Source organism: Apus apus, chromosome 7 (assembly GCF_020740795.1).
Source record: "Apus apus isolate bApuApu2 chromosome 7, bApuApu2.pri.cur, whole genome shotgun sequence".
Lineage (NCBI taxonomy): Eukaryota > Metazoa > Chordata > Aves > Apodiformes > Apodidae > Apus > Apus apus.
Genome location: NC_067288.1, coordinates 21,964,787 through 21,992,425, shown reverse-complemented (window position 1 = coordinate 21,992,425; position 27,639 = coordinate 21,964,787). Strand labels below are relative to the sequence as shown.

General features: G+C 43.3%; 3 protein-coding genes and 1 long non-coding RNA gene across 8 annotated transcripts in view; 2 read left to right on the top strand and 2 right to left on the bottom strand.

Moving 5' to 3' along the window:
- The window catches only part of LOC127386846 (uncharacterized), a 29,096-nt gene extending 23,148 nt beyond the window's left edge, over positions 1-5,948 (bottom strand). Inside the window, exon 1 of the long non-coding RNA XR_007889995.1 lies at positions 5,879-5,948. This is a non-coding gene — a long non-coding RNA (uncharacterized LOC127386846). The remainder of the gene's footprint in view (positions 1-5,878) is intronic.
- A 2,084-nt stretch (positions 5,949-8,032) lies between these two features.
- On the top strand, positions 8,033-14,823 carry IPP (intracisternal A particle-promoted polypeptide). Of its 2 annotated transcripts, XM_051625403.1 has the most exons (8): positions 8,033-8,312; positions 8,427-8,858; positions 9,180-9,335; positions 10,117-10,284; positions 11,093-11,230; positions 11,541-11,663; positions 12,037-12,257; positions 13,007-14,823. In XM_051625403.1, exons 1-8 carry the CDS (start codon positions 8,039-8,041, stop codon positions 13,229-13,231), a joined length of 1,737 nt encoding a protein of 578 aa, XP_051481363.1. In that variant the 5' UTR covers positions 8,033-8,038; the 3' UTR covers positions 13,232-14,823. The 2 variants fall into 2 exon arrangements, with proteins under 2 accessions (XP_051481363.1, XP_051481365.1); XM_051625405.1 differs by lacking the exon at positions 9,180-9,335.
- A 1,699-nt stretch (positions 14,824-16,522) lies between these two features.
- On the bottom strand, positions 16,523-19,027 carry TMEM69 (transmembrane protein 69). 4 transcript variants are annotated; one of them, XM_051625606.1, is made up of 3 exons: positions 19,009-19,027; positions 18,173-18,235; positions 16,523-17,570 (listed from the first exon to the last, which is right to left on the bottom strand). In XM_051625606.1, exons 2-3 carry the CDS (start codon positions 18,215-18,217, stop codon positions 16,839-16,841), a joined length of 777 nt encoding a protein of 258 aa, XP_051481566.1. In that variant the 5' UTR covers positions 18,218-18,235; positions 19,009-19,027; the 3' UTR covers positions 16,523-16,838. The 4 variants fall into 4 exon arrangements, with proteins under 4 accessions (XP_051481566.1, XP_051481563.1, XP_051481564.1 ...); XM_051625603.1 differs by lacking the exon at positions 19,009-19,027 and adding an exon at positions 18,717-18,905; XM_051625604.1 differs by lacking the exon at positions 19,009-19,027 and adding an exon at positions 18,600-18,704.
- A 433-nt stretch (positions 19,028-19,460) lies between these two features.
- The window catches only part of GPBP1L1 (GC-rich promoter binding protein 1 like 1), a 33,379-nt gene continuing 25,200 nt past the window's right edge, over positions 19,461-27,639 (top strand). Inside the window, exon 1 of the mRNA XM_051624774.1 lies at positions 19,461-19,563. The gene's annotated coding sequence lies outside the window, so the exon portion shown is untranslated. The remainder of the gene's footprint in view (positions 19,564-27,639) is intronic.

Genomic DNA, 27,639 nt, shown 5'->3' with positions numbered 1-27,639 from the left:
GTCCATATGTTATGATTCCTCATTTTTTCTTGGTGTTACTCTTTTCCACTATACAGCTCCCTGGTCCAAGAGGTGTGGACTGTGATCTTAGCTCTTTGGCTTATTGCTTGGCACTTGATTGTGTTACAAAACCTTCATGTAAATAGACCAGCCTTCCAAAGCCACTGCTTGCTCTGTCTCGCTACTTTATACTCACAGTAACTTGCCTCTTAGACAATCTCTGTATCACTCAGAAATGCTCTCAGTGGTGCTTTTACATTTACAGCAAGGCTAGGGTAACTCAGATAAAGCAAAATTAAAAATAACACAAATCACTAAAAATCAGACTACAACAACACAGCATGAAGGTGAACTAGGAAAAGGAAGAATCCAAGTTACCCATGATTGCAGACATCCCCAGCTAATGCTGACCTGGTTTGATAAGTGCCTGCAACTCATCACAGCTAAAAAGCACATGCCCTGCTTCTGGACCCAAGCTGGCCCAGACAGCTGAAATGCCTCTGCATTTAGTGACACTAGACTCAACTAAGATCTTTATCAAAATGTCACAATGGTAGATCAAATGTTCTATGCCATATGTTGTGAAATATGTTCCTACACTTATCTGTAGGAAACAGGCTTACAGCCTTTATCAAGAAATTAAATTGGATTTATCAACAAGACAATATTGATAAAAATAAAAGTTATTGCCAATTATTGACTTATTTACTACCTGGCTAAGTATCAGCTTTTGTACTGTTCTGCTTGGGACTGGTGTCACGTTAACCATAACACAGCTAGCTGGGTCATGCTGTTTGCTCTGTTTATTTAATTTTCTTTCCTTAAACATTGGCACAATGCTGTGAGTCTTCTGAAATTTCACTGAGACACCGGGAGTTACTACAAATGAGATCTCTCTTGACAGTTCTTTTAGAGCTCTTCAGTATAGGTTATCTGAGCCTGCTGCTTTAAAATTATTAACGTTACTTATGAAGATGAACCTCATCTTTAATTCCTTGCAGACTGAAAAGGATTTCATCATCCTTCTATAATACAAATACCTTATCCTGCATATATTTCAATACTAAGCATAATTAACAACACTTGCCCAGTGCATCTTAGGCATTGCAAGGCAACAGAACTGGAAGGCTTTCTTTGTCAGGTTACTCAGTTGTTTTCACCTTCAGTTTAGTTGTGTCAGCCACAATTTCCTGTAGTACCTTTAGAGTCCTTACTCTATTTTTATAGTTTATAATTCTCCATGGATATTGATTGCAGTATGGCTTCTTTTTGAAAAATAATAAGCAGCAGTACTGATGACATTTTCAACTTCTATTGCATTTTTCATGTGCAGGTTTTGCTCAGAGCATTTTATAAATATTCATTAATCTTCAAAATATACCTGAGAGGAAAATAAGTAATGAGAAGCAAACTGAGTCAGTCAGAGAGAGTCAGGGAGAAACTTATCTGATCATTGCAAGTATTGCAGAACTAGGACTAGCATGGACAAGTTCTGTTTCAGAGTCTTATTTCACACTGCAAATGGAGTTGTGCTTTGTAAGGTTATCCTTCAGCAAAAGTTATTGTGCAAAAGTTATAAAGGAGATTTTATTAAATGAAATGTTGCAAAAACCTGAGCATCTGAAGAGTACAAGTTATTAAACAATCTGTTTCCATGCACCTTGAAGGATGATAAAATTATAAAAGTAATTGATAGATTATTTAAGAAAAATTATACCAAAACAGGCTAATTTCCCTTGCTGAGAGACAACCAGCCTGCAGAAGACAGGAAAGCTGTAGAGGAGATACAGCTTTTTAAGCGTTTTGGTAACATTTGATATGATGTTCTGATATGCAAACTGAGAAAATCAAAGTGCAAATGAAATCACCATAACAGGGGTGCACAACTAGTTAAAAATATATTAAAATAATACTAGGAGTATGTTGTCATTAAATTTGGACACTTCTCCTGTTAGGAATCCCAAAGAGTCTGTTCTGATTCTGGTCAACACTTATGTTTACTCAGACAATGAAGCAAAGACTTTGCAAGCACTTTGAAAGACAAAATTAGAATAAAAACTATCTTTCTAAACAAATAAATAGACCAAGACCCCAAAAGTAAAATTCTGAAAAGGGAGATGAAAAATACTTGCACCAAGTAAAGGTAAATTGATTGCAGGAAACAAATGGCAAGGGAACAGGAGAGCAGCCAAGGAGCTGGGACAAGTAGTAACAACCTGTACCATTTACACCTGAAATGTTACTCTGGGGAAGTTTTAATCTTTTAAGGCTTCAGTATGTGTAGAGCCCTGGATGTCCTGACTCAGAAAGCAAGCAGATGCAGGACCTGCAGACATCCTACTAACAGTTACCAAGTTCATGACGTCTCCCACATTCCACAGAGGCGCTGCTTCTGGAATGACCCCACTGCACACACAGGCTGTGGAATGTGGTGGGTATCAGGCAAAGTTTAACTCTAACCATCTTCTCAATGAAATCAACTCACAACCTCAGTCAAGACAAGTACAATACCTTTTAGGAGAGCAAACGTGCTCCTGGTATATACCTAATGACTATATAAAATAAAGGCCATAAAATTAACTGAATTTATGCACATTCTTTGGTTATTTTTTCTGTTCAAAAGGTTTTCATAACTTGGGAGTTATTTTTAAAAATGCCACATGCTCTAGACAGCTCATGGGTCTGTTGTGTGTTTACTCTGCTTCATCATCCAAGGGAAAACAGCAATTTAGAAGAGTTAAGTAAAGAGTCCAAAAAGCATTAATATTTGGATTACAATTTGAAACACTGCCAGACTTTACTAATGGCAAGTCTAAAAGTCCCACGTGCCTGAAGCCTGATCATTCTCAAGCACAACTCATTTTTCCTTTTGGCAAAACAGACCTGTACCTTTGATAAAGTGCTCACCTCAGTGAGCAGGTCTAATTCAGTGTGAAGCTGCAGAACAACTCTAGACAGCAGCGAAGAAAGCCAAGCTATGAAATCAATCATCTACTTCACATAAGTGTGAAGACACAGTGAGGATGGGACCCCAACAATCTGGCCGCTTTCAACATCTCCAAGAAAACATTGCAGTTCTCCCATACTACTGAGATTTGACTTCTCAGAGAAATGAAGGATGGGAACTCTCTCTGCTACACAGTTTTGCTTCCCTTTAGCTACTAAAACCATATCTCTTCTGCCTCTGTTTTGATAGCCAACTGCTATCTGAGCCTTCTTTTGGCCTTCTTCCTTGGAAATGCAGTGAGCTCTCTGTGGAGTTTGCCTTGGTTCCCCTCTCAGACAGCTGTGATTAATTCCATGTTCAAGCTCTTGAGTTAATTCTCTCATTAGATCACTTTCCTTCTTCATGGAATGATTATTCCCACAGGAGAAATGAGAAAGACTAAAACAATAGTGTGCTAGAATCTGACACACTGCATCCAGGATGTTTACTTTAAATCAAATTGCCTGGAATTGCTCCAGATCTGTGGCTTAAACACAAGAACCTTCTTACTGGTGTGGAACTGTAGCCACGCATGTTGCACAACATTCCCAGTTTCACTGGAATTCCTCCAAATTTTCTGCTAGGTAACTGTACCCAAAACATGAACCTCTCCACTCAAGTAGGTCAGATGACACAACCCTTTCATCATGAGGGAATACTTTTAGACTGAAAAAGTTTTTTGCTTTTTTTATTACTTTTTATCATACACCAATCACCTGTCTACCCAACACTACTGTGCAGGTGAAGCCTGGAGCACACAGCAGTGAAATATTGCCCATGAAATCACAAGCCATTATCTGTGCATTACTCACTGGGAATGTCACATTCCCTCTGGAAGCTCCTGCAGCTCAGACACACTCCCCATTTTTCCTGCCTACCAAATGGCTCCCCAGGTACAGCTGGCCATTGGAGGGTACCACTCCAGTCAGCTGGACTCCAGCACAGCCTACTTCTCAGCACCTTTGGGTGCAACATGAAGGAGTTTCTCAATACCCAGTTCAAGAATGCTGAACTTGTCCGGACTGACAAGTCTGGTATCAAGCAGTTACCTTAATATCATCCTTACCTGAAGCCGTATTACAGTGAAACTGATAAAAATACTTAATTACAAATTCCAAAATAGACAAAAAACATTCACAAAGGCTTCTAAAGATGAAGAGGGGAGGGAAGAAGAGAAATAATCACTCAGCATGGCACTTCCATGAGCTCTAGAGTCTCCCCAGTCATTAACAGTTAAGCTGACAGATGCACTGAGCCATCACCATCTTGCTGGTAGCCCTATATCCTGGAGCTGCCTGTGCAGAAACAATAGCTTTGGGTACCCCTCTTGCTCTCCATCTTTGCATCAGTTCCAGTTCAGACCTCCACCCTACACACACGCACATAATCACCAAGATTTATTAACCCTCACAGAAATGAAGGCAATAGCTGCTGAGCTTGGCCCAAACCTGCCAAAAGAGAGTGTTCTCATGCCTGGCTTAAATCTGGAAAATGTGTTTTCTCACTGTGAAGCAGAATGCCTTTACCTGCTGAGCTGGGAAACATTCAGAACTGAAAGGAAGATTCTTCATCCACTAAAGCTTATGTATCAACATAAAAAGCAAGTATCAGCTAAAGTATCACATAAGCTGACAACAGGTTTATGCAGGTATGTAATTAGACTCTAGTGCCTGTAGCTCATTAGAGATTTTTGACTGAGTAGACAACATGATAACCAGTCCCACTGGAGTGATAATGGCTTAACCACCATTGCCTTTGAGTAGTACCTCAAAAGTAGCCAGGGAGCCTCTTCTCTCCTCCATGTTGCATGAGTGGGAACTCCAGCAGCCTCTCTCACATCACTCCTACTAAGGGCTGCAAATTCATCATGCAGTACACAACACCACCGCTCCACTAACCTGTGCATCAACAGAGACTGCTGATCTGCATCATTGCCTTGGGCATGGAATGGCATCCAGGGTAAATGGGACACCTGAGCAAACGTAGGCCTGAGCAGAGAGAAGATGCCTTGGAAGTGTAAGAAATGTAGCTTTGTGTACTAGAGATATTTCTCATCCTCATAAACTCTTGGTGGATCTGTATTTGGACAATTTTGCCTTCCCTAGGAGAAATGTGGTTTCAAGTCCTTGTTATGGAAATGGAGCAAAGATAATTGTATCCTATGAAGGTTTTGTGACCTTTCCTTTTTGGTGAGGCTGTCCAAGACCTCTCATCTGATAGGTCAAGTGCATTAAAATACAAGTAGTAATTACATCAGGTAATTAGTAATTAAAATGGCAACTGACCACACCACTGAAAGATTCTAGCAGATGCCTTTGCAGAGGACAAAGAGCGGAGATGCACAACAGTTTGGAAAGCAAAGTGAAGATTTCAAACCCATTTAAACCAGGGGAGGAATTTGACCTGGCACATTCTGGTTCGCTTCCATGGAAAGTGGCTCCCTACCACAAAACATCCCATGGGGTTTGTCATACCTACAGATAACCAAGGCCTGAGTTTCACATCTCCTCTCAAAGAGAAAATGTTAGCAACTGAGTATGGTAAGGACACTGCTTGAATACTAAGTCAAAATCATCCCCAAAGATATAGGTGTGACAGAGTAGAGGCAGAAAGTCAAAGCAGCACTTTCAAGTAAATTATTTATCTTTTAGCTTCTTTGTGACTAAAAGCCCTTCACCTTTATAGAGTTCAGAAAAAGAAAAAAAAAAATCAAACAGAAAAAAGCACCTTAGACCTAACAAAGATTTTCCTGTAACAGAGGAAGACTACTACACCTACACATGCAACACCTTTTAGCCACCCATTTTTCATTTTTGTTTAATTTTCAAATGCATCATGCTGTAGAAACAGCACCATCTGCAGGATTTGAGAGAATGAGCACATACAACTTACTCGGCTCAGCAGAACGTCTTCCAGGCATCTGGAAAGGTTTTCCTGATAAGCGTTCAGACAGGGAAATCTGAGCAGCCATTGGCATCTGTGGGATAACACAGAGAGGACTGCAATGCTTCACGGCACTCTGGCACAGCACAGGGGGGTTTCCTGTTTGTGAGATTCTTCTCACTGAGGGGTTTTGGTAGTGACAGCAGTATTTCTGTGCAGGCAGGAGCAGTGGACACCGAGGAGCACAGGGCATGTCTTTTTTGTCACCTGCCCTATGTATCAGATAGCACTCAGCTGGCTTATTGGCCAATACCATGTTAGGAGCATATTCAATTAAATTCCTTCACTGCAATGACTTGTCATTCTTGATGTTAGTAAATCAACGGGCTCCCCATTACAGTGCAATTTCACACTGTCAAATGTACTTTGAGACTTATTCATGAAAATCTACAACTTGTTTTGTGAGATGCACAATAGTAGATGGCAGGATTAGCTCCATCTTGTACCGATTTTATGTGGCTACAGAAGAAACATGCTGAAGCACTGCCCTCTTCTGGAAGCAGAACCGTTCAACCACATTAATACAGTACAGGACGGGCCTTCAGGGCAAAATTAGCAGTATCAGCAACGCTATTTTCTGTCTGTAAATTCGGCGCTATGGTGTGAAATCCTAGTACTGGCCAAGTGTCTAGCAGCTGACATCAGCCAGAGCCTGAGCCACTGGCATTTAGGGAAATTCTAAGCCTTTTACTCACAGGCCACTTCCGATGAATAAAATGTCAGTGTGAGAGGGGCCTGGTTTCTTTTACTGATTCATCAGTGAAAGAAAACTCTCAGGGCATTTATTAGCCTAGCTTAAAATTTATACCATGTTATATCAGCATGCATCCAACTGTGTGTTCTTGCAGAAACCTTATTTTTCTATCTAGATTTATATTTTCTATGGGTATTTTTTTAAGACCAGTTTGAAATGTAGTTTTACTGCTCTACTGTCAAGAGTGAAATGCTGATGAATGAAGAAACAAAGAGTCCCCAGAGAGTATCACGATTCAGATTCCTTCTAGAAGCACATTTAGAAGTTATTACAATGAAACGCAGAATCATGAGAAAAGCCTGAGGGGCCATGACCATTGTAACTGTGAGCAGACATGTTTTTCTTTCCCAGTCTCACAGTAAATAGATATGGAAGCATTCCAAGAGGCTCCCTGATTGCTTTTTGCTTTGGCTGCATGTCATGTTGCTGGAACAGTTGTGGAAAACTCAGGAGGGATGCTTTTCTCTCAGAACCAGTGCCAGCTCTGCCAGACCCAGCGACCATGTGCATGTAATTCAGTGTGTGATGCTCACCCCTCAGTGCTCAGGCATGCAGTGACTCAGTGAATTATACAGCCTAAGACGGAAGCTTGTCTAGCCTCAGGATCAGTGCTGACCCCGGTGGCCCACACGGGACCACTACGGGGCACTGTGATGAGACATCTGTGCCGAAATGAAGGCCCAAACGTGGCACGACGCTGTAGGGGCTGCGTGGGCTGGTTCTGCCGCCCAGCTGGGACGCCACAGTCCTGAGGTACCAACAGGCAGCTCCGCTCAGCTACCACCTCCGGGGTTACCCCACGCAGGGGTAGCTGTCGTTTCTCCCCAGCGCTGTCATGTCTCTCCCTCACAAGCACAGACAAGTGTGGCCAAGCACCCACTCGGGAGAGCAGGCCTGAGGGGAGTACGACTGAGGGACGAGACTGTGAAGGCTGGCAGTAAGGTTACGGACCATTTGCCACTCACGAGCTACCTCAGCAGCAGGCACAGTGAGCAAACCTCGCAGGGAAACAGCTTTAACCACAGGAAAGAAAGCTCCTCACGGAGCAGGCAGCGAGCTCCCGGCACAGAGGCCAGGAACGCCCGGCGGTGGTGACCAGGTTCCAGAGAGCCAAGCGACCAATCACACAGACCTAGGCTCGGACAGACATCCCACAACCAGGTCAGACCCACCTCCTGCTCCCGCTGAGGCCGCAGGGCGCTGAGCACTCCCGACCCCCCAGCAGGCCCCACTCGCGGAGCCCGCCACAGCAGCCCGCCTCAGCGGGGCCACCGCGGCCGCCCCGCGCATGCGCGGCGGGCGGGCGGCGCGGGCAGCAGTGCGCATGCGCGGAGGCGGCGCGGGGCCGGGGCGCCATGGCGGGCAAGGGCGGCAGCTCCTGCTCGGACCGGCACGCCCGCCTCCTTCTGGCCCAGATTAACCGGCTGCGGGCCGGGCAGAGCTTCTGCGACGTGCGGCTGGAGGTGGGCCCGGAGGCGTTCGCCGTGCACCGCCTGGTGCTGGCGGCTAGCAGCCCTTACTTCGCGGCGCTCTTCGCGGGCGGCATGAAGGAGTCGGGCCGGGACGTGGTGCGGATCGCGGGCGTCGAGGCGGGCACCTTCCACACGCTCCTCGACTTCATCTACACAGGTAAGGGCTGGCGAGGGACGGGGCGGCCCGGCGGGCGCGTTGCGGGGGGTGGGTGGGTGGGTGGGTGGCTGCTGGCGGCCCCATCCCGCAGCTGGGCCCCTGTGCCTCCCGCAGGGGCGGTGAGCATCGGGGAGCACAACGTGCAGGAGCTGATCGTCGCCGCCGACATGCTGCAGCTGACCGAGGTGGTGGAGCTCTGCTGCGAGTTCCTGAAGGGGCAGATCGACCCGCTGAACTGCATCGGCCTCTTCCAGTTCTCCGAGCAGATCGCCTGTCACGACTTGATGGAGTTCACCGAGAGCTACATCCACGGGCACTTCCTGGAGGTGCAGAGCGGGGAGGAGTTCCTGGCGCTGACCAAGGAGCAGCTGGTGAAGATCCTGAGAAGTGAGGACCTGAGCATCGAGGACGAGTACCAGGTTTTCATAGCGGCGATGCAATGGATTTTGAAGGATGTGGGGAAAAGAAAGAAATACGTGGTAGAAGTACTGGAGCCTGTGCGATTCCCTCTGCTGCCAGCACAAAGGCTGCTAAAATACATAGAAAGTAAGTGAAAGAAGGGAAGAAACAATGCCAGGTGTTTGGATTTGAGCAAACAATGTGTCATTCAGTTACTGGATTTTGATGAACTTTTTAAAATTAATAATATAATGGTTGAAAATATTTCTCCAAACAAGTTCTGTTTTGGTTTTTTTTAACAAATAAGCACAGCTTACTTTAAAAACGTGCTTTTGAAAAAAGTCTTAGAAATTAAGCAAGCTTGATTTGTCTGCTGTTCCAGGAGAAGCTAGTAACTTTTCTACAACTGATTTACTTATTGCCTATAATTTTTCACTATACCTTTTCTCGTCTGCGTTTTTCCTCGAGGCATTCCAGATTTCAGCCTTCGGGTGGCCCTGCAAACTCTGCTGAAAGAATATTGTGAAGTCTGTAAATCTCCCAAAGAGAACAAGGTCAGCAGTTTTCTGCAAGCTTCTAAAGGTCGTCCCCGGAGGAAAGCCAGGAAGTACCTTTATGCAGTAGGTTAGAACGTGGCTGTTGCAACCTTGTAAATCAAATGATGAAGTAGTATCTCAGAGTGCTGAAGGAGATAATGGATTTTTTTTTTTTTTAAATCAAAATATATAAAAATAGCAGAATATTTCACCTGGTTGTTACCATGCTAGCTGCTTTCCACCTAGAATTGCACAGAGGATCAGCATTCATATTTAATGTAATTGTGATGTAGTATTCAAAGCCTAGATTTGCCTTTTAGAAGTTATTTGCCTTGGGTGGAAATCTGCAAATCAGCAGTTGCCTTGGGTGGAAATCTGCAAATCAGCAGAGGATTTGCTCATGGTTCACTGCTGGAATGGTGTATGCAAATTCACTGCACTCCATGTTCTTCTGAAGTTTGAACTTTTCTCTGTCCAGAATATTCTGGTTCATGTGATGGGATACTTGAAATTTCAAGTTTTCAACAAAGTTGCAGCTTTGTACTGGAAGGGAATGCTCTTGGTTCACCCTGTGGGAGGTAACAGTGACTTAAGATAGCAAAGGCTGTTGGCTGATTTCTGTGTTTCACTAAGAACATGAATGGTAATACTTGCAGTGCTGTGGTGAAGTGGTCAGCTCAGGTACAAGTTACACGACCCTCAAGGTGACCATCCTTCCTTGCACGCTGGAGAAACAATGCTACTTTGAGAAGTTCAGTTCCTACTACAGGTGTCTCATGGCTGTTGCTGTAATTTGTGATTTAGATATAGGAGCATGGGGATGAGCAGGAAGCTCTTACTTAGCCATGATCTTTCCACTTACTTTCTAGGTGGGTACACCCGACTGCAAGGAGGACGCTGGAGTGACAGCAGAGCCCTCAGCTGTGTGGAGCGATTTGACACCTTCAGCCACTACTGGACCACAGTGTCCTCCCTCCACCAAGCCCGAAGTGGGCTGGGGGTGGCTGTGGTGGGAGGAATGGTCTATGCCATTGGAGGTAACAGCTGAAACATGCTGTCTTTGTTACATGGATACTAGAGGGCTCGTGGATGGAGATTTTTTTAAAGTATTCTTCTGTAAATAGTTCCGAGGAACCCAACAGCAGCCAAGTCAACATTTAGATATAAAAACAGTTGAATTAGGGTTCCTTGGCTTTCTACTGTCACAGCTCTGTGAATGCCCATTTGGGCTCCTGTTGGCTGTTTTTCACAAAGCTTCTTTCCCCTCATGGTATAGCAACTCACAGGTAAGCATATGGACATAAGCAGATGTTCTGAGAGGTGGTGGGTGTTCTGCAGACTTTGTGTACCGCCACAAACAGCACTTCTTTTCTCACTTGTAGTCGAGCAGAAGTGCACAGCATAAAAGGCAGTAGTACAGGACATGCCACTTGTCATCTGCTTGCCTGGAGAGGCTTGTTATGTGTGTTTGCACAAGGATGGGATGAGTAGCTCTACCCACCCATGGTTAAAGAATGCGTAATGTTTTTGTCACTGCAGAACACATTCTTTGGTCTTGAAAACCCTATCAGTGGTGCTGCAGAGTAAAAAGTGTGTAACCCTGTGTTTTTTCACCCTCTGATGTTTTCAGTAGCATGTCGGGGAACTGTTGATGAAAGCTGTTTTCTAGTGATGATTCAGTTCTGGGTATAAATGAAGCTTTTACTACTTTGGCCGTTTGACTAGCAAAAAGAAAGATCTTGTATTAAAATGTTGTCTGTCCTGGAAGGAGTTGAGGAATTATTTTGTATCTGCAGTTCAAAACATTCTGTTTCTCCTGTGTTTGTTCTTGCTGTCATTATGCAGGTGAGGACAACTCGATGATTTTTGACTGCACAGAATGTTATGATCCTGTCACTAAGCAGTGGACCACTGTGGCTTCCATGAACCATCCCCGTTGTGGACTGGGAGTGTGCACGTGCTACGGTGCTATATATGCCTTGGGTAAGTTAAGGGTTTTTTCTTTGTTAATTTTAAAGGTATTAATTCATGGAGCTTGTAAATTGATTTGATCTTAAGTGTTATGTCTTGGTGTTGCAAATTTGCAAACTTAAGTTTTGAAAAAGAGCTGTTTACCTGGTCATTAGTATACCAGATCTTTGTAGTAGTTATTGTTCATCTATAACTTATTTCTGTTGTAGATTGCTTGCTGTTTCAGAATTATTCTGCCCTGCAACAGTGCACCATATATCTAAAAATGCAGCTAACACACAGCTTCAGGCCATTTTTTCCTCTGTTTGCTGTTACTTTGCAGGAGGTTGGGTTGGAGCAGAGATTGGCAACACAATTGAAAGATTTGATCCTGAAGAAAACAGTTGGGATGTGGTAGGAAGCATGCCTGTGCCCCGTCACTGCTTTGGGTGCTGTGAAATGCAAGGTGAGTATTGTTACGTTTGTATCCATAAACAGTTCTGTTGGATTTTGAAGCTTTATGGTTCATTCATGATTTTTTACCTTTGCCTTGTACTGTGCTATCAGTAGCACATGCTTGTGCCTCACTTATTTATTCTTCTAGTACCATATTTTAAATTCTGCAGAACTCAAAGACTAGTAAGTTCTCTCTGTCTTCTGCCTTTTATCCGACAAAAACAGATTTTACGTGGCTGCCAGTAGGGAAAAAATGACGGATTTTTATGTGGCATTCTTAAGCCATCTTAATATCAGGATGAAACTTGTATTGTGACAAATATTTCTGCCTTTCAAACCTTTGTATTATGAAATCTATTAGAGGACAAACTCTGTTTCTACAGGTTTAATTTATGTTGTTGGTGGTATCAGCAATGAAGGAGTAGAGCTCCGTTCTGTCGAAGTCTACGACCCAGTATCTAAACGCTGGTCTGAGCTTGCTCCAATGGGCACCCAAAGAGCCTATCTTGGTGTGGCTGCTCTCAACGATTGCATCTATGCTGTTGGAGGCTGGAATGAATCTCAGGATGCACTTGCTACTGTAGAAAGATACTCCTTTGAAGAGGTATGGTAGAGTCCCTTCTTTTCATAAATTCAGATTGCGTGAGGTTTTGGGTAACTGAAAGCTAACCTGTACTGATGATACACAGACACACTGTAGTTTGGTAAATACTTGTTAGGATTAAGATTGGAGTGTAGATTCCCCCTCTGCAATAGAATGGTCAGTAATCTGACTACAGAGGAAAAACTCCCTGGAAAAATTAAGAGTTGCCCTTTGTCGCAAAAGTTGAGGATCTTTTCTTCTGCTTCAAAATGGTGTTTCAGCATGACTAGAAAAATCACTTTGAAGACTTAAATATTCATTGTATTCAAAAGTTTCCTCCTGACTGTTATTGCTCATGTATCTGTGAAGCTGTTTGGATCAGTAGCTGGTTTTAAAAGCAGAACACAATCCAGCGAGCCATTCTGTTTCACGTTGGGAATTAATGATTTTCCTTATTTCCCACCTCTAGCCCAGTACCATTCTCTGTTTTGGAGACAGGTTGCATCTTATAGTGACCAAAGAAAGTGGGGGGAGGGTGCTGTGTACAGACAGTGTGTGGTCTGTTCTAGGGACTAGCAGGATTTAGACCACTTTTGAAAGTGTTGTCATTGCAGTCTTGATAATCCTCTTGATGCTGCACTGTATCTGAGCATGTGAAGCGTATGTGTAATGTTCTTTGTATGTTTCAGCCTCTAAGCTTTAAAAGTTACTTTTATCAGAATGAAGGTTTGCCTTAAAACTACTTATTGATTCTTTCTCCTTCTCATTAGGAAAAGTGGGTTGAAGTTGCACCAATGAAGATACCAAGAGCTGGTGTCTGTGTTGTGGCTGTGAATGGATTTCTTTACGCCTTAGGAGGCCGAGCTCCCAGTCATGATTTTGCTGCTCCAGTAACCTCTGACTCTGTTGAAGTTTATAACCCTCATATGGACAGTTGGACTGAAATTGCCAACATGATCACCAGCCGCTGTGAAGGAGGTGTAGCTGTGCTGTAAAACAAAGAAGAAAACTCATTCAAGGAATGAGTAAATCTGTCTTCTCAGATTTCCGGGTTCATTTAACAGAAACCTCTTCTAACACAGGAGCTTTAGTAGAGACAGTGGGAACTAGATCAGAGGGCTCTTCCTGAGCAGAAGTGTTGAAGCTCTTGCCCTTCAAAGTAAATGGGCTTATCCAATGTCTGTCTTGGGGAGTATTCTGTGAAGAGTAGAAATGCCTCTTAAGACTGGATTAAGCTCACTGAAATAAATGGCGAATTTGTCCCGCAAAATTCTGAAGAAATCATTCCAGCACGTTAGAGAAGTTAGTCAGGTTGTTAGCTCTCTGGGGTGCACCAAAGCTAGCATCTTTAGCTGGCCTTACAATCTGGAAGTAGGCTACTATAGACAGCCAGGAGTTATCTGTGGGTAAGAGCACATGTGCTATTTGGTTGGCTTCAGTTGTCCTTTTCTGGAGGAAAACAAGGAAAAGAAGGTAACAGATAAGGAAAACTTGGTACCTCTACTTATGACCATGATGCATTTGAGCCTCTTTGCTGCTGCTGGATGTGACAGGCATTTAATATGACCTGGGTATTTACTTTCTGGCCACTCCACTAATTTGGATAGTGAGTGGCTGAGAATTTGCTGTTCTGGAAGGTTATTCTCACTGTTCTAATGTCATTCCACCTCAGCACAGGCTTTTCTTCTCAGTGGTATCAGTGATGACAGTAGAGCTCATTTTTGTGTAAGCTCTGATGGATTTTAAATGGAAATGCTATTAATTAGAGTTGCTCTTCTGTTTAGGACTGCTCTCAGTATAAAAATACAGGGAAAGGCTTTTGCCCTTTCCCCTTCTCCCTATAGTTCAATGTGTTTTTACCCTGTGAGACACATGCTGAGACTTGGCATTGGAATACATGCTCTTCGACAAGTCACACACGTTCATCTTTCCTACATCTTGTATCCCACCTCTTCCAGATGTGAGCAGATGGAGATTTTTGTGATGGAATTGGCTGCAATCAGCATTAAATTGATGCTATTAAGAGCGTTTTGTCTTCAGGAGTTGGTAGTTAGCTTGGATACACTTGGTAGAACAATACTACTAGGAGTTTGGAGTTACTTCTAGATTAATTAACATACTTGAAGTTGCTTTTTGCACAGTAAGACTGCGTTTTCTGCACAGCTGTGGATGATTTGGATGAAGTCTGGAAATAAGGCTGCTTGAACTTTGATGGACAGTGTTATTCTAGAACACAAAACCACAACTGGAATGTCACAAAACAGGAAGCCTGCATGGTGCACACAAGCATCCGTGCTGTCTAGGTCAACATCCCCTGTGTACATTTAACAAATTAATACACTAATAAAAACCTCCAAGATGGATGTTGCAGGTACCTTAAGAATCTAGTCTTACATTCTGACATTGGGCTGGGAGACTGCCAGGCTAAAACATGCTAGATGATGGAGCATTTGTTTGATTGTTCTATGATCTTGTGTGTGCTTTTACTTCAAAAGGATTTCATATATGTGTGAACTAATATTTTTTTTCCCCCAAGTTTAAGCTTGTTTTAAACAGTTTTTCATAATAAAATGTATTTTCAGAACCACCTGTGGAGTGCTTTTGAATAGGGTGGTTTCCTATCAGAGTTGTGTTGCTGACACTTTTATTTAATAGGTCTTTTTTTTCCTCTTTTATTACTGAAAATCCTAATTCCCAAGAGGACACTGGGAAAAGACTGGTTATAAATTTTGACTACTTAGAAGGTGCAATTAACACACTTCTGTAGTAAAATACTTGTGTATTTCTCTTCTCGGTGTAAAATCACTTGGACTTCTTGAAGTTTGGCTGCCTTCCCACCTCTGTGCAGCCCATTTGCTCTCTGGGATCAAATGATAGATATTATTTCTTAAGACTTTCTTATCTTCATGCCAGGATCTCTCATGAACCATTTGAGAATCATTACATTAGCTCTATTACTTTGGGAACTGTAAGTTCATTTCTTATCCCTACCTGTAAACTTCCTGGTTTAGTGGAGCTTGAGGAAATCTGCTGCTGTATGGAGTTACCTTTTCCAGTTTTTGTGGTGGATGATATCATGGCTGAAGGAAACTCTGAAGTCAGTTGATGATGGTCCCTGATACTCAGGACCTCATTCCCTGACTGCAGCCAAAGGCTCTTCTCTGGGCCCGTTTTAAAAAACACCATGTCTAAGTAAGAAAGAATCAAAAGAACTGGTTTCATTCACAAACTATTTTGCTTCCATTCTATTCAGAAAGTACTGAAATACATTGCTGTTTCAGAGGTATCATGCTGTTAATGGGTAAAGGTTAACAGGTTATGGAAGTTAGCAGCTCACACACAGAGTTAAAGTTTCAGCGACACCACTTAAGATACCCCTTCTTTAGGTTTCTTCAATCTTTGTTTGCAGAATGAACAGATAACAAATTTTAAGTTCCAGTATGTGCTTTATTCTGTATAGAAAAACAATGAAGTAGTATTTTAAGAGAACTATGAGGATTATCTAAATTGGTCCTGAGACTGTATGTGGACATCACTTTTCAGCTTTATTCTAACATCTTACACTGTACTTACTGAAGATAAAAACCCTACAATAAATATGCCCACATACAAGTTCATACATTTATTGAGGTAACTGAGGCTAGAAAAGAAAAATCTGTATGACTTATGTTGTATCTTCTTCCCTTAAATGATGTGTTAGGAAGACTTAAGTACAAAGAGCATAAGGTCCTGCAGTCATTGGCTCATCATGGACTGTTTGCAGGCTACAAGTCCATTTGTACCTGCCCCAGGTGCCCAAATAAAAAGTTTTGAAGAGGGAGAAAACACTAATTTCAATCCCATTATCTGATCACTTAGTGCCAACAATCAAGATCTTGTGTTATATCAAACAAAACCTAGGAACAAATGGCCCAGGTTTAGTTTTTTTAATCTAAGTAGTCCTGAGGAGGAAGCTAACCTTCTGTCTCTTGTGGTGCCTTGTCAAGCTTACAGAGCCTTCCCCACTCAATCACAGCAGCTGGGTGACATACCTGAGGTGAGTGCTGACCTTGGCTTGCCACTGCAAACTGTTCTTATCTGACTAGCACTTAATCACAGCATTCTCAGCCGAAATAAGACAGAATAGTTTTCTCTTTTGCATTCTCACAACACAGGAATCAAACATGTATGTACGCTGGCATAATTCTCTGCTGCTTCTTTAAACACTAATCTGGAAGAACTGCTCTCAGCTTGTTCGTGTTCATGACTACCTGGTTGTTCCTCCTACCACAAAACATCATCACACATTATAGTTACACCAGATACTTTAATCAGCATACAGCAATTCATACCCTTGTCAGCTGAATCTCCATTTTAAATTCACACAGTAGTAACATCTCATTCAAGAGGGACACCTGCTGTGGATAAAAACAGACTCATGCCTCCCTTGGAAGCCATTGGCATTTACATTCAATCCCTATTAAACTTGCTGCATTGTTTACTTTGAGAATTATCATCTTGATCACTGCCATCTTATGACTTCTAAGCACAAATATGTCCTTAATTCCTCTGAAACTCCATACAAACACCTTATCAGCAGATAAACATCTTTCTCCTCTTGATTTAGTATTTTGTGCTCAGCTGTTTATTTCTGCTGTCACTGAGCTGCTTACCTAAGAAAGTCTTCAGTGCTGCAGTAGCTAGTAGTGATAACACCATCACCACTGTTCCCACTACCCTCAGTACAGTAAACCACCTAGGATAAGAAGGAAGAAGGGAAATGTCATAATGTACTGCTATCCCTAAGGCTATTACTAGCATTATTGCACCAGAAGTTATATCTTTAAAAAGCAAGGCTTGCCAGGCAAGTAGAGGAGGAACTGTACTGTTAGCCAGGTTCAACCAGTCTGGCTTGGCTGGGCTGTTGTCTGGGAGAGCAAACCCCCACCTCATTCCTCCTAGAAAAGAGACTGTTACAGCACCATATATAACCTGAGCAAACGCCAGCTCTGGGTAGTAGGTGCCTTGGATGGCCATTGCCAGTGGCACAGAAACAAATGGAATTAGCCCTGCCAAGCTTATATAAAGGGCTGGCTTTGGAGACTCCTTCAGTGATTCCATGCTTCTTTTAATTACACCCGAGACCTTGGTCTCAGATTCTTTGGGGGTTTTCTTCTTGAAGAATGGGAGAGAGGTGTGAAAAGCCTGGAGCTTGGTTGCATATACTGATGCTGGGCTTAGGCTTGAAGATCTTGAGAGAAGACACACACCTCTCTGCAGATGGAAGCTGAGAGTAGAGGAAGTTGTCTTATTCCTTCCATGCAGTAGTAGCCTGGGACCAGTTAACTTCTGGAGCTGCAATTATAAAACTTGTTCTGAACAACTTCTAATGTAGGCTTATGGATCTACAGTTATTTAAACTACCTAGGAAACATTGTACCAAGCACTTGTCCAAGTCAGGTCACATCACAGTTGTCCTTTCTCCCAGTTCTCAGCCATTTTTAACTTAACTAACTTAGCTAACTGGTGCAGCTTTCACAAGCTACCTGACGAAGCTATTAGGCTCTTCATAACGAATAAGCAAACCTTATTCACTACAAAGGGTTTCTACATCCACCTTTCCTTCCACCCACACATTTGTTAGGCTTTTTTTTCCTTTTCAGCATACAATATAAAATTATTACAGAAGTAGGACAAGGTCATCCGAGAAACTTGCTACTGTCCCCTCATCACTCTACCAAAATGTGGAAAAAAGACCTTCAGACAGTAGAATTTTATTAAAGAAATACTTCAGCTTTGGCCAAAAGCTGCAGTAGAAACTAAGAATTATCTCAGAAAAGCTAAGTGATAAACATGGCTACTCCAGCTTGTAAGTCACCTTTTTTTTTTTCCCCATGCCAGTCATACCTTTTGTTATTTTACTTTTGAAGACAGCAAAGAAGGCTTCAGAAACTTACTTTGAAAGGTGTACGGAAGCAGCATCGTTGTATAAGTGGAAACATATTTGCTCTATCGAGGCCCTAAAACAGAAAAATTCAGGAGAAAGTCTGAAACTGATGAGCAGCTGAGTTTGTCATATAATCACAGTTAAGTCACAGTCTGGACTTGTTTTAAATATACATCTATAAGAGCTTCGTAACTGATTAAAACAAACAAACAAAAAAACGTTTTATGCTGCCAATCCTTATTTACCTACTACAGGATATTCTGTTTCAAGCAGCTCTATAAACTGAAGTTCTGAAGTTGTAATAACTGTTACAAGAATAAATTCTAGTTAAAGAACCGAGTATTGGGAAAGCAGTGTTCCCTTCCCCCTCACGGATCCTCTCCTGCCCACGGGCTAAGTGGCTGCACGTGGCTGATAAAACTATCCAGCCCTCCCACCTGGAGAGGAACCCGAACGGTCCTTAACCAAAAAGGGGGGAAGCTTCACCACACGCCAGGCTGCCGCTCAGCCGCCCGCAGAGGGGCGGAAACCAACCGGGAGGGTGAGCAGCTCACCGGCGGAGTCAACTCCCCAGGTCAGGGCCTTGCTGCCCCAGGGAGGGCGCGGCTCCCCGCACCGAAAGCCTCAGGATGAAAGAGGAGAAGCTTTACGCCCGGCAGAGAAGCAGGCGCGGCCCGGGCCCGGCCAGCCCCGCTGCCCGCGGCCTCCCCGCTGAGGCGGCTTCCGGCGGCCCGGGAAGGGCTCCGGCGGGGCCCGGCGCGCAGCCGCGCTCGTCCGGGCGGGAACAGAGGCGGACGGTTTCGTTCCGCTGGGCCGAGGAAGCGCCCAGCTGTGCGTGGCACCCACCGGGACCGGCGACCCCGGTCCCTGGCGAGCTTGAGGTGAAAAGCGGAGCTCGTGCTCGTGCCGCTGCGGCCGGGCTGTCAAAGCCGCCACGAGTAACCACAGCTGCTCCCGGAGCTGCCTCACGGGGCCGGGGGGGCCGCGCCTGCTTTCTAGGCTCCGGGCTCCGCTCAGCGGGCGAGCGGCGCTCACGGAGCGGCGGGCCGGTGGGGAACCACAACTCCCAGCGTGCCTCGCGGCCCGCGCCCGGGCGGTGGGTGCGGCGGGGCGCGCGGGGGCTGCTGGGCCGCGCAGTCCGCGGCGGCAGGTGAGGGAGGCGCGCTGATTGGCGGGGCGGGGGGCGCGCGCCCCTGCCCCGGGCCGGGGGGAGCGCGGGGAGCGCCCCGCGTGGCTGCGGGGGCGCCGGGTGGGCGTGTCCTTCCGCCTCCTCGGCCCCGCCCCGCGCGCCCGCAGGCCCCGCCCCCTCCGGCCCCCGGCCGGGCAGGGCCGGGCAGCCATTTTGGGCAGAGCTTTGTTATGGTTCTGGGGCCGCAGGAGGCAGCGAGAGGGGCCTGGCCGGTGAGTGCGGCTCCCACACCCCTCCTCCCGGCGCCCCGCCGCGCCTTCTCGCGCGGTCCTTCCGTCCTTCCCCCCGGGACCCGGCCCGCCGCCCCCCGCCGGCTCTGCGGGCTCGGAGCGGCCCGGGATCGGCCTCCCGCCAGGCCGGGACCCCGCTGGCGGCGGCAGCGGGGGGCGGTGCGGCCGCTCGGGGGGTCCCGCCGCCCCTGGCTCCGCTGCGCAGCCTCCCCCCGCTCCTCCGCCGCGGCGGGCCCGCGCGGAACCGGCTGCTGCGGGCGGCAGCGAGGGGCTCCTGGCGGGGCGAGGCCGCCGGGCCGGGGGAGGGCGGTTGGGGCCGAGGCTCCTCGTTTATTGTTTCCTGCTCAGCCGGAAAGTTCCCGGCGCTTGACACTGCCTGGGCGCTGCCGCTCGGGCTCTGGCGCGGAGTTCGGCCCTGTGCTGTCATCGGGCGGGCTGGCGCGGGGGGAAGGACGGGCCGGACGCCGCGTTCCGCCGGGGCGGCGGGTGAAGTCCCCGCGGGGCTTCCTGCGGGGCGGAGGGAGGGGGCAGAGGCGCCGCGCCTCCCGCTGCTCTGCTGGCGAGGTGGAAACGAAACCTGGTGAGCCGCGCTGGCTCGGGCCGCTTCCCGCGGCCGCGGTGGGATTTACGGCCGCTCTTTCCGGCAGCCCCGGCGGGAGGGGCGGCCGGCGCCGAGCGGTGACACGTGTGCGGCGGGGCCCGGGCTGCCCCTGGGCCCGGCCGAGGCTGGGAAACGTGTCAGGTGCCTGTGCCTTATCTGTGCGCACAAAAACAGCGCCTGGCCTGAGCGTGAGGCGGCTTTTTCTGGCGTGGAAGTTATTTCTGCGTGTCCGGTGTGGTTTGTGCCTTTTTGGCCTGTAAGGTCTTGCGGGGTTTGACTTCAGCGGCCGGAGGTGGACTTGATCGGAACAACTGTGTTCACACCTAGCATTTCAAAGATGAATTTAAGACTTTAGATTGAATTCAATTTAGTCATAGCCGTTTGGGAGCGATTTTAGAGCAGTTAGTGGGTGTCTGCAGAAGTTAGGAGTTTTTAAACAGCTTTAGAGGAGCAGTCGCTATTTAAATCCTTGCAAGTCATGGTAGAATCGTTTAAGAGCCTTGCTTCAAAATCTTTTTATATTAACATGACCAGGTAAGCCAGCCTTCCTTTCCCCGCCCCCGAGATCTGAGTGACACAAGTGTTAGTAATGTTGATAATACTCTGAAACGTTGCAAGTGACGGAGCAAAGTATGGAAAGAGCAGGGGGGGGTTATGGAGAGGAGAAAACAGATGAGAAAACTGAAGAGCCGTCAAAGCTGAGTTTACTGTAGAGTTGACACTGCTTCTATAAAAATGTTAGGTGGTTATGAAAAAAGCTTATGCAAATGTTACTTCATGAATGAATATGGCTGGTATTTCAGTGAAAGGTTCCCCGGGCTCATCCATTTGGAGACCGGTATTTCAAACTTCCAGGCTCTGACTCAGGGAGGAAACAGGTGTAGAGAGCAGTGGTAGGAAGAAATAAAATTGCCATGTTTAAGAGGAGCAGTTTTCCCCTTCACATTCTTTCTGATTGTTTCTAGAGAAAAGCATCATAAGTAAGTAGATCTTCTTGAAGTTTTGTGTTTAGAGTAGAAAAGCTTCAGGTGATACTTATCTCTTTTTTCCTTTGGTTGGTTTTGGGTTTTTTTATTGGTTTGTTGTTTTTGTTTGGTTTTGGTGTGGGTTTTTTTTTTTGTTACAACTGTTTGTAGGGAAGTGCAGCCTCAGCATTTTATATTCATCTGGTTTGTAGTCTTAATCCTATAGGACACAGAAGTTTTCATTCCAGGTATCATACTAGGAGTTAAAATGAAAATATGCAAGGAACAGATGGCATTAAAAAAAAAAAAAAACCCAAGTCCTGTTTTTTCTGTGGATGTCTCAGAAATAAGAGGAGGAGAATGCAGATGTGGTGTGTAACAAATCAAGTGGAAGTGCAGACTTTCTGAATTGTTAAGAAAAATACTTTGAGAACATTTGGCAGGGTATGGCCACCTTTTCTCACAGATGTGGCTGCTTTGTACATGGTGTTACTGTCTCTTGAAATTCCTGTTTTAATTTAGGAAATTAAGTCACTAAAGAAAAATAATCTTCACTAACATTTTAATGAAACTTAAGAAATTATTTGAAGAGCTGTGGAATACTTTTAATACAGAAAAATACTGTGGTTGGATCTGTGAATTTATTCAGGAGTGCAGGGTGTCAGATAATGTAGTTCTTTACTAAGTGAACAAAAACTATTGGCTCAAGAGTTAAAGTTGTTATTTTAAATTTAATTTCAGTGTTACAAGATGTTTGAAGTTAGTTGTGTAGCTGCTGAATTTACTTAGTTGTGAAGTGTACTTCAGGGTGTGCTTTATTTGTCTATATGAACAGATTGGAAGAGGGCTGGCTAAGTTCAGTAGACCTAAAACACAAAGCACCTTTCCAGTAAAAGTGCTGGCTGCTCTTGCATGAATACAGTTTTTTCATATGGCTTTGTGGAAACATAGCCATGGGATGAGTGTTGCTATAACTTATACAAGGAAAGGTCATAGTTACTGAATTCTGCAGTTGATGAGATTGTGTGTATACCAGGAGGTTTGGGATTTTTCATTTTTGTTAATTTATTTGTAGAGGCAGGAGTGGTTTTTGTTCTGCCAACACAGCAATGCAAGTAGACATTTTACTGTCACTCATGTAGTGACCAGGATACCAACTAAATCGTATGTGGCTTTTGTTTCAGTAAGAGTAATTAAAGTGCATGTTCTCTCTACTTGTCACGTTTGATGAAAAGCAGTGAAGTTGGCAGAAACGTGGTCCTGCTTGGACTACTTCATTAATGCCAGGATGTTGTTTAACTTTTGCTCTGTAAGTTAATATGTTCCTGTGTAGATGTGCCAGACTTTAATGAGTTACTGTATGATCAGAAGATAAATTTACATTTTGGGGAGTGGATTTAGGTAGAAACTGATAGTGGCTAAGTGTCCACCACCCCATACCTGTGTGTGCAAACACTGTGCAGACCTAAAAAGTCTGGGTTAGGCAACACCATTAGCAGGACAGTAAGTGGGAAGGAAAGCATATTGGTTAAATTAAACATACAGGCAAACTCAAATTTCTTGGTTAAAGTGTGCTTATCTATTTCAGTTTCTGCCTTTTCTAGCTGGCCTTCAAAGGGGTCAGAAGAAAAGTTTTAGCACTTTGTTTCTTAGACCCCTCCATAGTTAAACAGCAAAAAGACTTTGCAAAGTGTTCGTGTGTGCACTTCCATAAAATGACTGCTCTGAAATAGTTGCACTTTCAAGGTCTGCCTTAACAAAAATCTTTTGAACCAGTGCATCCCAATGTAACTGAGGTTTTCTGCAGTAAATGATACTCAGAAACAAATATTTTGCAGCCTGTGACCTTGTGCCTCAGGGACTGTTGTACACTAAGGAGCTCACCAGGAGCTACTGAAGTTCTAGAATTTACAGTCATTGTAGCTAAAATGCCAATCTTTTCTTTTTCTTTTTCTCCTTTTTCTTTTTCTTCTTTTTCTTTATCTTCTTTTCCTTTTTCTTTTCCTTTTTCTTTTCCTTTTTCTTTTCCTTTTTCTTTTCCTTTTTCTTTTCCTTTTTCTTTTCCTTTTTCTTTTCCTTTTTCTTTTCCTTTTTCTTTTCCTTTTTCTTTTCCTTTTTCTTTTCCTTTTTCTTTTCCTTTTTCTTTTCCTTTTTCTTTTCCTTTTTCTTTTCCTTTTTCTTTTCCTTTTTCTTTTCCTTTTTCTTTTCCTTTTTCTTTTCCTTTTTCTTTTCCTTTTTCTTTTCCTTTTTCTTTTCCTTTTTCTTTTCCTTTTTCTTTTCCTTTTTCTTTTCCTTTTTCTTTTCCTTTTTCTTTTCCTTTTTCTTTTCCTTTTTCTTTTCCTTTTTCTTTTCCTTTTTCTTTTCCTTTTTCTTTTCCTTTTTCTTTTCCTTTTTCTTTTCCTTTTTCTTTTCCTTTTTCTTTTCCTTTTTCTTTTCCTTTTTCTTTTCCTTTTTCTTTTCCTTTTTCTTTTCCTTTTTCTTTTCCTTTTTCTTTTCCTTTTTCTTTTCCTTTTTCTTTTCCTTTTTCTTTTCCTTTTTCTTTTCCTTTTTCTTTTCCTTTTTCTTTTCCTTTTTCTTTTCCTTTTTCTTTTCCTTTTTCTTTTCCTTTTTCTTTTCCTTTTTCTTTTCCTTTTTCTTTTCCTTTTTCTTTTCCTTTTTCTTTTCCTTTTTCTTTTCCTTTTTCTTTTCCTTTTTCTTTTCCTTTTTCTTTTCCTTTTTCTTTTCCTTTTTCTTTTCCTTTTTCTTTTCCTTTTTCTTTTCCTTTTTCTTTTCCTTTTTCTTTTCCTTTTTCTTTTCCTTTTTCTTTTCCTTTTTCTTTTCCTTTTTCTTTTCCTTTTTCTTTTCCTTTTTCTTTTCCTTTTTCTTTTCCTTTTTCTTTTCCTTTTTCTTTTCCTTTTTCTTTTCCTTTTTCTTTTCCTTTTTCTTTTCCTTTTTCTTTTCCTTTTTCTTTTCCTTTTTCTTTTCCTTTTTCTTTTCCTTTTTCTTTTCCTTTTTCTTTTCCTTTTTCTTTTCCTTTTTCTTTTCCTTTTTCTTTTCCTTTTTCTTTTCCTTTTTCTTTTCCTTTTTCTTTTCCTTTTTCTTTTCCTTTTTCTTTTCCTTTTTCTTTTCCTTTTTCTTTTCCTTTTTCTTTTCCTTTTTCTTTTCCTTTTTCTTTTCCTTTTCCTTTTCCTTTTCCTTTTCCTTTTCCTTTTCCTTTTTCTTTTTCTTTTCCTTTTCCTTTTCCTTTTCCTTTTCCTTTTTCTTTTCCTTTTTCTTTTCCTTTTCCTTTTCCTTTTCCTTTTCCTTTTCCTTTTCCTTTTTCTTTTTTTATGATTACTATCAGTTTGGTGTTTTCATAGTCTTATCCTCCACCCTGGAAGGAGCATCACAGCTTCATGGTGTGATGTTGGTGGCTCTTAATAAAAAAAAGATGTGTGTATAATGTTGTCTAAATGCATGTCCTTGGTTTTAGGAATCCCCTTTTTCCAATATAGGAAGAAATGAAGAGTTTTAAAGTATTTTTCCTTGGGTAGTTATATTTTCAGCAACTGTTTTAGGTTCAGGTAGGTAGTAAGTGTTGGGGTGGATAATGATATGGCCAGGAATGGCTGGTAGTGGGGATGGAGATTTAATGTGGCAGGGGCTGCTTTCCTGCATATTGTGTGACTCTCATAGTGTAGTTGCATCATAGGGAGCACGTGGCAGTGATTGTCACTCTTGGAATTTTGTCATCTTCAGTTTGTGATGAACAATTCACTTGTAAATAAAGGACTGAGTCTGCCACGGAGGTATATGGTATTATTCTGGGTACAGAAATTACTGATATTCAAAAAGTTGTTGGTGAATTAGTGTGGTAAAGACTACAAGAAGTCTCCAGCCTTTCAGCAGGAAGGAGTGTTTTGCCATTGTGTTCCAGTGCAGCATCCATCATCAAGAGATTAATCACGATTCACGTGAGGTGGTCTGAAAAGACCTTTGATGCTAATCTTAAAAAAACTCAGCAAGGGAACTCTCTCACCCGGAAGATGTTGAATGTTATATGATCTTGGCTGTTAGTTTGGGAAAACTGTATTTTATCTGTGAACTCTACCTAAGTAGAGAAACAGGTTAATGATGACTGTAATGTCTTCAGGTTGGCTGAGCCTTATGGAATGCGTCCCACAGTGCCTGTGGGGGTGGAAAAAATTTGAGAATACTGCAAAGTGTAGAGGAGCACTGCCCCTCACAACATCTAGACAAAAACAAATCTTGGGTATGTTCTCGGGAAGAGTGTTCACGTCAGGGAATCTGTCCTGTGTCACATACTGTTCGGTGTTTTCACTTTCTACATTGAAATAATACTCTTACTGAACACAAAGGCTGTATCATCGTGACAAATTCAAGAAATGGCCTGAAATCAATAGCATTTATTTCAGCCATTTTGGTGTAGGTAGGTTCAAATTACTGTGTTTGGGAATGTTACCTTACACTGACAGGATAACAGCTGGCTGGGCAGCAGTTCTGTGGGAGGGTATCTATGTGTTGTAGTGGTTCCTAAATTATCATGAGTCAGCACCATCACTGTAATGAAAATTCACTTCTCATACTGAAACATATACAAGAGCATTGTAAATAGTGTCATGAAGCAGGTTTTCCATTCTGCTGAGGGCTGCTAGGTCTTCAGCTAAAAGGATCTTGTTCAGTTTGTGATACTATCGTACTTTGGGAAAGTTACGGCTGGGTAACAAGATCTGAAAGTCTATAACAGAGAGAACTGGAGAGAGAGGACAGAGTGAGGACTGGAGGAAAAAAAAAAGGATTGTTACAGCTCTAGAATGACTTTATACAACGTGTGTTTCATCAGGCATCAGCAGGTGATCTATAAGCAGCTTACAAAAGTTACCTGCAGGTATAACTGAGAGCCAGCTCTGACAGCCTGTCACTGCCTGCAAGCTGTCATGCTTGGTAGGTGGGTCACATCAGTTTTTTTCATCATCAGTGCTTTGAACTTTGAATCTTGTCACTTAAACAGTAAAATTGGAGTGGTTGGGGGCTTGTTTGTTTTTTCAAAACTTTACTGTATTTGATCTCAGAAAATATTATCACATCCTATTTCTGCTGCCAAACAGCGCTGGGATACATCGGGGTCTATGGGGCTTCCCTCCTTGACACTCTTCCCCACTCCTTCTCCCCCACCAAAAAAAACCCAAAACACCTGCCACCTGCTAAGGGAGTACTGAAGTACTGGTCTGGAGAAGAGATGTCTTTAAAGGTATCTGCAGAGATAAATTAGCCAGCTTGCCACATCCATCATGAATAAATCAAGTAGTTAAGTGTTGAAATTGCAGCAGAATATATTTAGGTTAGGCATTAGGTGTAGGGACTGGCTTTCAAGCCATAAGAATAACAAAAACAGATTGTAGAGATACACTGGAGAATGCTGGTATGCTAATCTCTTTTGATTTACAGCTCCCAAAAAAAATATTCCAGTGGAGATATGAATAGCTGCATAATGAATTCCAGTCTGCTGATAACAAACTCGTTTTTCTGATACTTTTTGAGACATCTTAGGATTTCTTTTTGGAACCCTGCAGCTCACTGTATAAATTGATAGAGGGACATGTTGCTTAGTTTCTTTTCAAAGACATCTGATGGGAGAGGGTAGAACTAAAGTCCTTTTAAGTCTCAGAAGAAAGGGATGAACTATGCAACCTCTGAAGATTACCCCCCCAGATGTTTTCCTAGTATTTCCTAGTTTATTTTAGGACACTGGTGTTGAAGAATTACATTTTTTAACTCTTGACCTGTATGGTGTACCTACAGAATAACAGCACAATAATTCTCTGCAGGATCTAAGGACGAAGCTCTAACCAGCTGGACAACACCTTGTCCGTAATTCCTTGCAGTATTTATCTCTAAGAGTTTGACAGACTAGATCATAGAGAGAGCTCTAGTAAAACATTGAACATCCACAGAGGACGTATCTGCCAGCTGCAGCAAATCATCAGATCACAGGATTAGGGATCAGTTGTTCTGGGGTTTTTTTGTTGTTTTGTTTTTTTTTTTTTTTTAAAGCTAAGACTGTACAAGTGGAATATTTATTATTTTTGCAATTTATTTTGTATGTATAGGACTTATTTTAAACTGAGTTGTCTTCAGTGACTTTTCTGCATTGATGTTTGATAATATTTTCTTAGTTAAAGTGCTGAAAACGTTAAGCTAGTGGGATGAAAAACATAGCAGGCAATGTAAACTTTACAAACTGTAATGCAGGTGTTGTACACATGCTGAAAAGTGTTGAGTGAACATGTCTTTGTTTTGTCCTAGACGCAAACAAATAAATGTGGAGTTTGTTCACATTGCTCTGGTCTTGAGGTAAAATGATTTGGAAATAACCCAAGTGGAGGGAGGGGCAGAGAGGGTGTGATTAGTCCCCCAGTCTTGGCCTGTTGTCTTGGGCAAGAGTACCTATAACTGGAATGTGCTGCCCTTCCCAGTTTGTAGGACTGGTATTGTAGAACTGGGGTAATGGTA

Excerpts from the sequence above, each read along its gene's own strand:
- IPP (XM_051625403.1), top strand. The coding sequence starts at position 8,039 with ATGGCGGGCAAGGGCGGCAGCTCCTGCTCGGACCGGCACGCCCGCCTC. Across the intron at positions 8,313-8,426 it reads CCTCGACTTCATCTACACAG|GGGCGGTGAGCATCGGGGAG; the intron begins GTAAGGGCTGGC and ends TGCCTCCCGCAG. Across the intron at positions 11,664-12,036 it reads TGGGTGCTGTGAAATGCAAG|GTTTAATTTATGTTGTTGGT; the intron begins GTGAGTATTGTT and ends CTGTTTCTACAG.
- TMEM69 (XM_051625606.1), bottom strand. The coding sequence starts at position 18,217 with ATGTTTCCACTTATACAACGATGCTGCTTCCGTACACCTTTCAAA. Across the intron at positions 17,571-18,172 it reads GCTTCCGTACACCTTTCAAA|CTCCAGAAGTTAACTGGTCC; the intron begins GTAAGTTTCTGA and ends TTATAATTGCAG.